We start from the raw sequence: 12460 nt of genomic DNA on the forward strand, positions 1-12460 counted from the left end.
GATGATCATATTACAGTCAGTTTTACTAAGCTTTCCTCTAATTTTCCTCTCCATGTGTGGAGGTGTAGGTTTTTTACAAAGGAACATCTTAATCTAAAAATGTTTCTCCACACTAAATCTTAGACTGATAAATTACCATCTTCTCTTCTATAGGCATACAGCTGCAAGAATGAGGGCAATAAGGAACTATAAGACAGAGAGAACCATGGCTTTTCATTTCTAAGAGTGAGCAATCAGTAAGAAAGGCATGGAGGCCCATGTTTGGGAGATATTCTTTCACATCATCTCACAGTTATGGTAGAAAATGATTAACAGGAATGGAGTCAGATTAAATGATTTAACCAAGCCATAGCTACATTCTTTGAATCTTCTTAGTGTCTTGGGCCTTTGGGTGAATGAATTGTTCCAAAATGGCCTCATTCAAGGAAATCTTAAAGAATGATCAAACAATGCAAAAAATGTATTTGACTGGCCCCAAGTAGCTGGTCTAAGCTGACACTGGGGGTTCTCACATCTGTGTGCTGCTCAGGATGATGGATGGGGTAAGTGCATCCTGATTAGTGTCTTGGGATGGACAGAGAGCTAATGCAGAGAGTCAGAAGTTTACAAATCTATTACCGACATCTTGGCTGAATCTGACCTTTGCAGTGCCAGAGTAGATGACTACTAGCTAGCTCCCAGGAAAGCTTATACTTCATCTTGAATAAAATTTTAATGATGAACCAAGAGCAGAATCTATCAGTACTTATAGCCTTTCTACTATGATTTTTTTGTATTATACTGGAGTGGGTAGCCATTCCCTCCTCCAAGGGAATCTTCCCAACCCAGGGATCAAACTCAGGTCTCATGCATTGCAGGCTGATTCTTTACCAGCTGAGCCACAAGGGAAGCATGTATTATACTAAGACAGCTATAGAAGACTATATATCTTATTTTGGGTATCTAATTTTTTCTTAGAATACATATTGCTGTCTTTATGTATTTGTATGTGTGTGTGTGTGTGTATCAAACACTTGAAATAGCTAAAACTCAAAAAAAAGTAGAGCTCTGTTAAGTCATAAAATTTAATTGTCATTAATCCTCTTGATGAAATCTGTTTCTTGAGATGTTCCCAACTCAGGGATCAAACCCAAGTCTCCTGTATTACAAGCAGATTCTTTACCATCTGAGCCACCATGGAAACCCCTTTAAAATACTACATTTTCCATTTAAGTCTTGAAGTTAGTTCTTTCCATTAATCAGGGAATCAGTACAACAGAGTTGTTAAAACCTAGTACTAGGGTCACCAGTCCTGAATTGTAATCCCAGCCATATCACTTACTAGCTGGATGTATGGGCAAATTACTAGCCTTACTGAGTTTTAGTTTCCTTCTTTCCTCAAAAAGGAAAATAACATCTCCCAGAGCTCTTGTAAGAGTGTGAAAATATGTATTTTGTAAATTTTAGTCATTTCGTCTTCACTCCTGGTGCCCTTTCTATCTCGCTGTTTTCTTCCCTGTGTGCTTACACAGAAGGGTAGATTGTTCTGCTTTTTCATAGTTGGAAAACTATTTTTAAAAATTAATGGTGAAGCCACTCATCTGAATGTACTTTTGCCCCCAAATTTCTACTTCCTTCTCTTGGATTCTGAGCCGTTCTACTCTGAATGCAGCTTAATTCACCTCCAGTCCTTCAATTTGTGTAAATAAATTACTACTCTTCTTTTCCCCTCTCATCTATAGATATCTCTCAGGCGAAGGAAATGAACTTTGTGACTGACAAAATGGCTAAAAAGCATGGGGCAGGGTAAACACATTACAGGTCTCAATAACACGTGGTCACTGTCACTTGCTGCTCCTGTACACACTCAGAAGTTCCTTGCATTCATTTCACTATTTCATGCCTCTTTTCCCGGCTCACACAATCCCACAACCTCTCTCTTCATATGGAACAGTTAGAACTTATTTATCCAGCAAGACTCAGCTTGTTTATTGCTTTCCACTAATAGCTTCTTGCCCGCTACACATCCCTGCCCCCACTTCCACCCTTCAAGGAGAGATCATCTCTCTCCTGCTCTACTTTACTGTAAGCATACGTCTTACAGGTTCTCCTAAGCGTGATTGTGGGTGCTGTCTATCTTTGTTCACTAGATGCTGACCTTAGAGTCCACTGCCACAGCATTGCCTCATCCATTTGCAGACAATCTCCTATGGGTGTTTCTCGCTACAGAGCTTTATTGCCAGATATAGGATCAGTGTCTTCTGCTCTGGCCCTGACCTAATTCTAATCAGTTAATTACAAATGTCACTATTTACACTGATTATATATGAAGTAGTATATTGTAGTGGTTTGGTAACAAATTATCTGATTGTGCATCCTAACTCTACCAATTTGTCTTTTGGTTGGTTACCTACTACTTGAGTTTGGGCAAGGGGCTTCTCTGATGTTTGTCTAAGTGCGCTCAGTCGTGTCTGATTCTTGGTAAGCCCATGGACTATAGACCATCAGGCTCCTCTGTCTATGGAATTTTCCAGGCAAGAATACTGGAGTAGGTTGCCATTTCCTACTCCAGGGGATCTTCCCAACCCAGGGGTCAAACCCACGTCTCCTGCATTGAAAGGTGGGTTCTTTACCACTGAGCCACCAGCAAAGCCCTACCATCTCTAAACTGAGATAATGATAATACCTCCTTGCAGGGATATTGTAAAGTTTAAGTGGGAAATTCATATGCTTAGAATGCAGCCTGGCACACAGAAGCGCTAATCAAGGTTAACGCTCATATTTAAATAATAATCATAATCTAAATAATTTAAAGAAGAAACTTTTACAGTCAGTAGATCCAATTTCTTTTAAGTGTCCTAGGGAAAGATGGCCAGTATGAATGGTTTCCATCCATTTATAGACATGTTAATGTGGAGGCTCATAGTGGTTATATTCAGTTTGAGGGCATGTTCTGAAAGGCTTCTTTCCCGTATAAATTCTTCCTGACTCTCACTTCATAGGAAACAGAGATGGTGCATTTTCTGGTGAAAAGATTTCCCATGAAAGTAATTTTCTGTTTCTCTTTCAAAATGTAAATGATTTCCTTTAGGACATAGTTCTGTAATCCAGTATTATTAATAATTTGCCTGGCTCTCTCATAGTAATTTCCATACTTCTTTAAACTGGAGCTAGTTTTCTGAAACTGGATGTAGTTTACTAACAGAGGCTCTTCTCCGCAACACCAAATTGCCTTCACTGGTGTTAGATCGCCGAGTCAAGGGAAAGCAGCGAATCTGTCTCAAAGAATTAAGGGGGTTGGCTTTTCATTGATTGGCTGATTTACTTATTATACTCTGACTTCACATGTCACGGGATCAATCTCTTGAAAGTATATTAGGTCAACTCACCAAGGAATATGAAATTCTTTCTCCTTTATCTTTTTCAAGTGAATTAATAATTACTGTCCAGTCACCAAAATTACATCTCACTTGAGGTTATTTTTACTGTACTGAACTATTCTAGTGGTATATCCTGAATTAGAAACTGGAAATTTTGCTGTGAAGGGAATTTTCATGCACAGTTTAATAATTCAGCTACCTCCACCCCTGGGCAAAATAAATAGCTAGCTGAATGCTTGTTGGCAAAGTCACAGTGAATTATATTATTTGAAACTCTAAATATCCCCCAAATAAATGTTGAAATTATCTGTGGGAAAGCAAGGGGTTTGGGGCATTACAGTAATATTCCTTCCTTACCGAATGTGCATTTTCTTCTTGGAGATCTATGGAGTTTGGTAATTTTTTTTTTTATTAGGAATAATAGAAGTACACCCATTGTACTTGGGCTGCAATTACTCCTCCTGACTCTCAGCCCTTCAGCAATTCTAGGACCTGATGTTAGATGAGAAGAGTTACTCCTCTGATTTTTAAACATAGATAAATAAGTTATCTCAAATATCTAGTAAGAATTCCAAAGAGTTGGGATAACTGTCACTATTGAATTTTATCAACTAGTTGCTTTTAATTAATTTATTTTTGATCATTTGTTTTGTGTGAGGCACTGTTAGAGTCAGTTGGCATACATCAGTGAATACAATTGTCAAAGATAACTGCCATTGTAGAGGTTGGATTCCATTGTGGGAAGGGGGTGGGGTTAAGGAAAGAGATAATGAATGATAGACCATTCCATGCCATTAGTAATTCTTCTGGTATGTTAGAAACCGATATATGCTATGGGAAAGGAGACTGGGGAAAAGTGAATCCAGAGTAAGGAAAGAGGTTGTAGCCTAGGGAGGTTTGGGGTGAAATGGTTTTGCCACAGAAATGGTACGTAACACACCCATGTGGGGAAGTGGTGGAGTGGGGAGAGTAAAGCTGCACAGAGCTCGATTTTCAGCACAGAAGTCCTGACAAGTTATCAAAAATACATTTCATTCTCCACCTTTTTGCAACTAGTGGCGTGCAGTTCCTGACCTTGTCTCTCAGTGCTAGAGATGAAATAAATTATAAAGGAAATGATACTGCCTAGGCTCAGATCCTGTGACATCCTCTCTAATTGAAACTCTTATGGGTAGCATGTTTCCCATTAGTTGTCCCAGTCCACAGAGGATGGAGAAAGAAAGCATTGAAGAGATACACAGTTCAATTCAACAAGCACTTATTCATACATTTTATTTACCCAGAATGACTTTATTCAATTTCAGTGATACAAAGATGCAGACGTTCTTAAGGCCCCTCAGCTATGTTGTAAGATGAACCACAGATGAATGAATATAAAAGAAAAATATGTGATGTTGCTAAGCAAAGGTTGTATATACATTCACATGTGGAAGAGAAATACTGTAATCTGGAGTTAGCCCAGGGCTTTCTGGAAAAATGAGATCAAGGTTAGACCTTTGCAAGCTTGAGTGTGGTAGTGAAGCAAGTGGGAGTAACCTGGGAAGGGCCACAGTATCCCAAGACACAGAGGTAGAAAAGTCAGAGCTCCTGGGTTAATTAAGGGAGAGAAATCTGGCCAAGGGACTTCATGACCAGGAGTAATGAGCCCCTGGACTAATAGAAGGATTTCCACACTCAGTGTCCCCAATGAGGGGGATCAACACCTATATTAGACAGACTGCTACAGCCTTCCTAGCGACTCAGACTTGGACAGGAGGAGTCTAGTTACAGGGGTGATACCATTACATTTTACCTTAGTAAAGTGGAGACAAAGGATAATATCTCCAAAATACAAAAAGATGTCTTCCTCTCTTCTGTTACATGGGTATGTCCTACCAGTCTCTAAGTATGGCCTAACTTAGGCCACTACGGTGGTCATAGGCTTTGAGCTTGAAAAACAGGGACCCCGCTGAAGACACGGGAGAGGGGGATCGTGTTAGAAAGAAGGCACCCCCAGGATGCGTGTTCACTGCTTATACTCAGCAGGCTGCCTCATGACCTCTCCCCCTGGCAACACCTGCACTCTGTTCCCATGGGCAGCCTGGAGAGGTTGGCACTCGGAGGCCCAGAGAACGTCAGCTCCCATGTATGAGCTATGTCCACGTGTAAACCAAGATTTGGGGAAGGGACAGGGTGAGGTGGGGGGCTGACACTTTTTTAGGCCGTCTCCTCTGGTTCTTCAAGTCTGGCCCTCATCTGGTCCCACTCCCAGGTTTTGGACAGATACTGGATCCCTGATGACAGTCTCAGCATGCTTCCCCCACACCCCCGCGCCGTGGAGCCTGCTTCCCTCGCAGCAGCAGCTAAGACCCGGAGGAGTGGAATTCCACTTTGAAACTCTGTGCGTGCGGCGCGAGGGCCAGCACCGGGCATGCTCAGTCGCCGCGGCGCGGTGGGGCTGCTGCTCGTACAGCTCTGGCCCCGGGCTCCAGGGCTGGCTCCCCCCACCTCCTCCCCCCGCCGCCCCCCCGCGGCTGCGGAGCTTCCAGAAGGCCGAGCTGTAGCGGCTCCCCGCGATCTCGGCCCCCGCCCAGCGCCGCCCGGCTTGCGGCCGCCTCCCACTCCTCTTCCTCCCCTCCTCTCTTAAGGTGGAGAAGCTGGTGCTTGCTTCTGTTCGCGCCACACACCGCTCTGCCAGCCCCAGCCCAGGACCTGCGAATGCCTCCCGGAGACCAGAGGACTCTCGGCGGGGGCTCTTTCCAACACCACTTTGCCTGAAGTGGGGTCGTGGCGGAGTTGCTCCTCCGCCACTCAATGCAAAGCACTATGCGGAGAGCGGTCGGCTTCCCTGTGCTGTGCCTGCTTCTTAGTCTTCACGCTGCAGGTAAGGGGTTGCCCGGCAGAGCTGTGGATGCGCCGGGAGACTGCACATGCTCCAGGACTCTAGGGAAAGCTGGCTTCGCGAGGAAACCCTTAGAAAGGCAAAGCAGGACAGTGCTGACACGGTAGGGGCGAGGGAGTCCTGCACCTGTTGGAAGACGGAGGCCGAAAACTTAAGCTAAAATCAGCCCTTGATTTTTCCTGACCTCGTATGAACATTTTCAATGCGAATACAGGTTTGCTTCCTCCACCCCTCCCCTCCATCTAGACTCCCAGATTTTGTTTCTAAGCTCCGCACTTGACTGCCCGTTTTTCAGGAGGCTGACAAGACTCCCTACTGGATGTAATATTTTCTACTGCAGCGGCTACTTCCGTAAGGTCTCTCGGTTTAGCGAGAGCTCACAGGGATCCATTGGCTGTAACCTGATGGACCACATCTCTGCCCCAAAGATCGAAATACACGGTTCCCATTAACGATGCCACTCCAGGCTCCTTTGGCCCCAGCTCTTGTCAGTCGAATTTTCTAAACCAATAAGACGGACGAAAGCTTTAAAATAGGACTCTCTCGTCTCTTTCAGCATCATGGTCAGGTTCCGAGGGCACCAGACAGAAAACCAATCACAGTTTCAAAGCTGACAACCGCAGGGTAGGCACTGTCCCTGGGACGGGTTTGATGAGGTATAGAAAGAAATGACAGTGAGACTGATTCCCGGATATAAATATAGTTGATATCAGAACCAGTATCAGGTTTCGTTTGGAAGCAAACCTTAGGAAGTACCTGGGGAATTGTACATAAAATGTCGCTATAGATCCTGCTTTTTGGATACATGCAGCCTCGATCTGATACAGGGACTTGCTGGACTGAATCCTTTATCATTTTTACACACACATGAACCAAAATAAAATATGGTAGAGAGATTTTGGGAGCCGTACTGCGACAGCAGTTGTCCGTGCAGTATCCCTGTAGCAATCAAAGAACAGGTATTTTCCCCGAGTTTGCCTGTCATCCAATCACACGTATTCATTCATTTTTCCAAGCAATATTTTATTGAGTATATACTACAGTTCAGAGATAGTGCATGAAGATAATGGATATAAAATTGCAATTTTGGGGTATCTTTTAGAAAGAGTGTGGGTGAGTCCTTTTCTGTGTAGGCAATTGTGAGAGTGAAAGATGGTACTTCCTTATTTCTAGCTAATGCTATTTTAATGTATTGTGAATCTCTTGAACAAGTAATGTATAGGAACATTCAGGCTATAATTAAGTACCCATGTTAATTGTTATAATTATGATGTTATATTGTGGAATTTTCAGTAGTTCTTTAGCACTTTGAAAACCGGGATATAGCTATGACATGGTCATTAAATTATTTGCAAACAGTTGTAGTAAATCCTTTATTACTGCATACAATTCTTTAATGTCAAAATATGAGATGAAAACATACACATTGGGTTGAATTTTATTTACATTATTGTTTAATTATAGCCCTGAGACAAATAGCTATTACCAAAAATATCCTCAGTTCCTATCAAATTTAGGAATGATTTGAACTGATCTATGAAAAATATTAGTGTTGTTATTTTTAAAACTAATATATAACATTTCTAAAGATAACATTTTATGTATCTTGAGTAATTATAACTTAAAAGCTATAAATAACCTTAAAATGAAGCAGGTGGAAAACATTTATAAATTTGTTGTAGATGAACATTTGGGATGAGGAAATAGAGGACTTCTGTTCATCAAAAGAGAAACCTAGAAGTCTGTAGCCCTAGATTATACCTGGAGCTCTGCCAAAGGGTGTATTACCAAGACAAACCAATCCAACTCTACTTTGACTTCTTAATTTGAGGGGGAAAAAAAGGAAGATGATTAATCAATTGAATTTAGTCACAAGGCATTGAAGGCTATCTCCAGATTTCAGTTGTAAGATGCCACATAGAAATTAATTGCATTCATATTTTTAATGTAGTGCTTTTGATAGGTGTTTTTTCCACAGCAGATTGCAAGTTTAATATTGTGGTTGTCTTGCCAGTTTCATTTTGAATGCATTTTAATTTAAACAGCAATTTGTGGGTCACAAGCTGTCATCAGATTAAAATTCATCACAGTTATCTAAATAACATTGTTAGGACTTTTCATTAGAACTGAGACGAATCAGCTTTCTTGATCTCAGCTCCTGTAGATTTGGGTAATAAAAAGGTGAGTGAGTGGAAGGACAAAGATCAAGAAGTCAGTGATAGTCTCTACTTGTTGAATGTCTCATTTGGCTTCTCTTACCGAAAGCTCTCCTCTCAGGGGGAAAGTGGGCTTTATAAAGAAGGAGAATGAATTCTGTGTAGTCAAGCCTCTTTGGCTGAAAAGCTAACTGATCTGTTTTGTTGTGCCCAGGGTAAGCTGGCAGAACTAATGATAGGTTAGACCTCTTTCAGGATGGGAGAAATTGGCTGCCAGGATGTGAGTGCTTTTCGTAGCTATACTAAAAACTGTTAACTTCCATAGTCATTCTCCTAATGGTAAAGTAGCAAACTGTTTTCACCTTGAGTACCCTCTCCAACTGTTTGGTCATGATCGCCTGAGTCACTATGCAAAAAAAAAAAAAAAAAACAAAACATTCTGACCAACCCTGAGTTCTGATGACTTAACAGGGAAAAGTATTGCGATCTGTTTGCAATGTCTATGGGAGCAAAAAGAGGAAGAGGGGTACAATGCTGTGTAATTAACATCTGTAGAGAAGATAACTGTAATGAATTACTGAGCATGGAGTTTATCAGAGAACCTGGACTCAACTCTATCCATGGCAGCTGATTTTTGTAGACCTTAACAGAAAAAGTGATAGTTATTGTTCACCCAGCTGCTTACTATACAGGTGAGAAAACTATGATTCAGTAACTAGTAGATATTATTACTTTAAAGTGCCAGTTAACAGTACAGTCAGGGTAAAAACCCCATGTTTCCAGGACTGTGATTGCACGCTATGTAAAATCCTACACTCTTTGGGAGGCTACCACTGAGATAGTGGTGCCAGATTCTTTTTCCCTAATTGTCCTCATTCCTTACACCTCTGTGAAACAACATAACATATCAACTTCACTAGAAAAGACTACTTTAGGAATATCCAGGAAGGCAACTACAAGGTATTCAATGATTTGGATGGTAAAATAATTACGTGGAAGAGCCACAGGTAGCTTATTTCCTTCAGTGTTTCTTCTCTTTCTTTGCCCAAAGAACTATGGGAGATTATATTTATTGATAATATTTTAGTTACAAAGGAGTAAATGTCTTGGGGTATCTTGAAGATCCTCATGGGAAAGCTTTCTTTTTCCTAGTGAATGTCTTGCTAAAAAAACACAAGTTGATTTCAATGCATTACTCTCTCTTCGAGCTCTGGAAATGGTTCTTTCAAATTTCTGTATGGTTCTTACTACCTGCTTTTCTGAATGACACAGAGACTACTTTCAATGTAGATTCTGATGATGCTTCTTCATTCTCAGAGAAGTGCCTAGTCTTCTAGTCTTTGAGAAGCAAGAGTTCCTGTGATGGAACTAAGAGAATCAGGGAAGTCATTGGCAGAAACCCCATACTCAAAAGAAAGGGTAGGAACTTCCCTGGTGGTCCAGTGGTTAAGAATCTGCCTTGCAATACAGTGAACATGGGTTCAATCCCTGGTTGGGGAGCTGAGATTCCACATGCCATGAAGCAACTAAGCCATGCACCGCAATTACTGAAGCCTGTGTGCTCTGTACTGCAGCTAAGACCCAATGCAGCCAAAATAAATAAATAAAATATTTTTTAAAAAGAAAGGGTAGACAGATAGGAAAATGATATTTTAAGATATCTTTTCTCAATGAAGAGTCCCTTAGAGTTCCAGAATCAGTTTTTCACTCAACATAGTTCTTAACACTGGCCAGGGGTCTGCTCTATTCTCTTCCATATTACCTCTCTGATATCTCTCTGCTTTCCTCTTTTTTGTCTCTCTCCAGCTACAGTGGTCTCCTCCCTATTCCAAGAAGACACCAAGTGCTTGCCCATCCTCCCAAAAAGTTTTATTTCTTTGCCTGAACTATCCTTTCTCCATATTTCCATGGCTCAATCCCTCAATTTTCAGTCTTTGTTCAAAGATTACTTTCTCAGTGAAGCCCTCATTGACTATCCTAATTAATATTTCATCACCCCTCAAATCTTCCAATACCCTTCCTTGATTTATTTTTATTATTAATTTTATTGAAATATAGGTGATTTACAGTGGTGTGTTGATTTCTGCTGTATAGCAGAGTTACTCAGTAACTCATATAGATACTCTTTTTCATATTCCTTTCCATTCTGGTTTATCACAGGATATTCAATATATATAGTTATAGTTCCCTGTGCTATATAGTAGGACCTTGTTGTTTCTCCATTCTATACATACTAGTTTGCATCTGCTAATTCCAAGCTCTCAATTCTCTCCCCCTTGGCAACCACAGATTTGTTCTCTATGTCTGTTTCTGTTTCCTAGATATGTTCATTTGTGTCCTATTTTAGATTCCACATATAACCCCTGATAGCTCAGTTGGTAAAGAATCTGCCTGCAATGCAGGAGACTCAGGTTCAATTCCTGGGTCAGGAAGGTCCACTGGAGAATGGATAGGCTACCCACTCTAGTATTCCTGGGCTTACCTTGTGACTCAGCTGGTGAAGAATCTGCCTGCAATGCGGGAGACCTGGGTTTGATCCCTGGGTTGGGAAGGTCCCCTGGAGAAGGGAAAGGCTACCCACTCCAGTGTTCTGGCCTGGAAAATTCCATGGACTTCCATGGGGTCACAAAGCGTGGACACAACTGAGCGCCTTTCACTTTCACTTTTCATAAGTGCTATCAGCTATTTGTCTATTTTGTTTACTGCTATTTCTATAGCAGATCCTGCCCATCCTAGCACTGGGAGAGAAGCAGTGCCGGGCATAAAAGCTACTAAAGATTAGAAAAATACATTGAATAAATAAAAACAACACAGTAATATTTTTAGTCTCCTCTTTTTGCATTTAATTTCTTCTTGGCACTCATGCAAGGCACCTACTCAACTTAGCCACTTCCAGAATGGATTTCAGCAGAGCTCATTTACCCAAAAATTAAGTTGCTCCCCAGAAGTCTCACATACCCAGGGGACATACAATCTCAAGCAGACTTTGCTACTTTGGGAAATGAAGAGCAACTGGGGATGGGCTTTAACTATCGATGAACTCAGTGGCAAAGTCCTTCCAGCTGATTGCCAGATGCTGTAAGAGCCCAAATGCCTTGTTAGTTGGCTATATTTTTAATTCTTTGTAAAATGCTTTATACCTATGGGAATGGCTATGATAATGTCTGCATCTTTAGCACTTAAGAAGATAGATGTATGTATATTTGAGACCACACATTCCTAGAACCATGGAGACTGCTTATTCTATTGGAAATGACACCCTGACTAGCACGTTGTAAAATTGTGGATTGTATTATCCATAACCCAGATAATGATGAATGTATTATCTATCATTCAGACTTCTTCTCTGTTTCTCATCTACTTTTCTATCAACTCTAATCTTTTTTTCTTAATTTTAAATTTATTTATTTTTTGATTGAAGGGTGATTGTTTTACAGGATTGTGTTGGTTTCAGCCAAACATCAACATGAGTAAATCATAGATAAACATATGTCCCCTCCCTCCTTCCCATCTTCCCTATCCCACCCCTCTTGGTTGTTACAGAGCCCCAGTTTGAGTTCCCTGAGTCATACAGCAAATTCCCCAACTCTAATTATGGTTCCATATAGTTAAGGTGGTAATATATCTTTTCCTTATCAATGAATATTGAGATTAGATTGAATCTAACTTTGAAAATTCTTCTCATTGATTCCCATGGATAGCCACTGGTTTCCTCAATAGCTTCTCTCTTATCTAACTAGTCATTTCTCAGTTGCACTTTTAGGTCTTTCTCTGAGCATTCTTTAATAGGTTAGTGCTCTGTAGAATTTATGTGTCCTAGGTCTTTTTTTTTCTCTCTTATCCCTGTATACTTTCTCTGTGGATGTTTACATCCAGGCCTACATAGCAAAGTTGAAATCCATATTTCTATCTCAGATATTTCTCCTGTTCTCCAGTCCTATCACTACAATTTTCTAGGAGTCATTGGAGATCCCACAAGTATCAGGAATCTGGCTGTTAATGCTCAGCACTTCCCGTAACAACTTCTTTTATTTCTATATATTCTATCATTGTGAATAACATGA

At 40.9% G+C, this 12460-nt stretch overlaps 1 protein-coding gene across 1 annotated transcript in view; it reads left to right on the forward strand.

The window, feature by feature from the left end:
- The first annotated feature begins 6152 nt into the window (after positions 1-6152).
- Positions 6153-12460, forward strand: part of PTPRR (protein tyrosine phosphatase receptor type R) — a 275894-nt gene continuing 269586 nt past the window's right edge. Inside the window, exon 1 of the mRNA XM_052640206.1 lies at positions 6153-6222. Within this exon, the coding sequence (XP_052496166.1) occupies positions 6153-6222 (70 nt within the window). The remainder of the gene's footprint in view (positions 6223-12460) is intronic.

Source organism: Budorcas taxicolor, chromosome 5 (assembly GCF_023091745.1).
Source record: "Budorcas taxicolor isolate Tak-1 chromosome 5, Takin1.1, whole genome shotgun sequence".
Lineage (NCBI taxonomy): Eukaryota > Metazoa > Chordata > Mammalia > Artiodactyla > Bovidae > Budorcas > Budorcas taxicolor.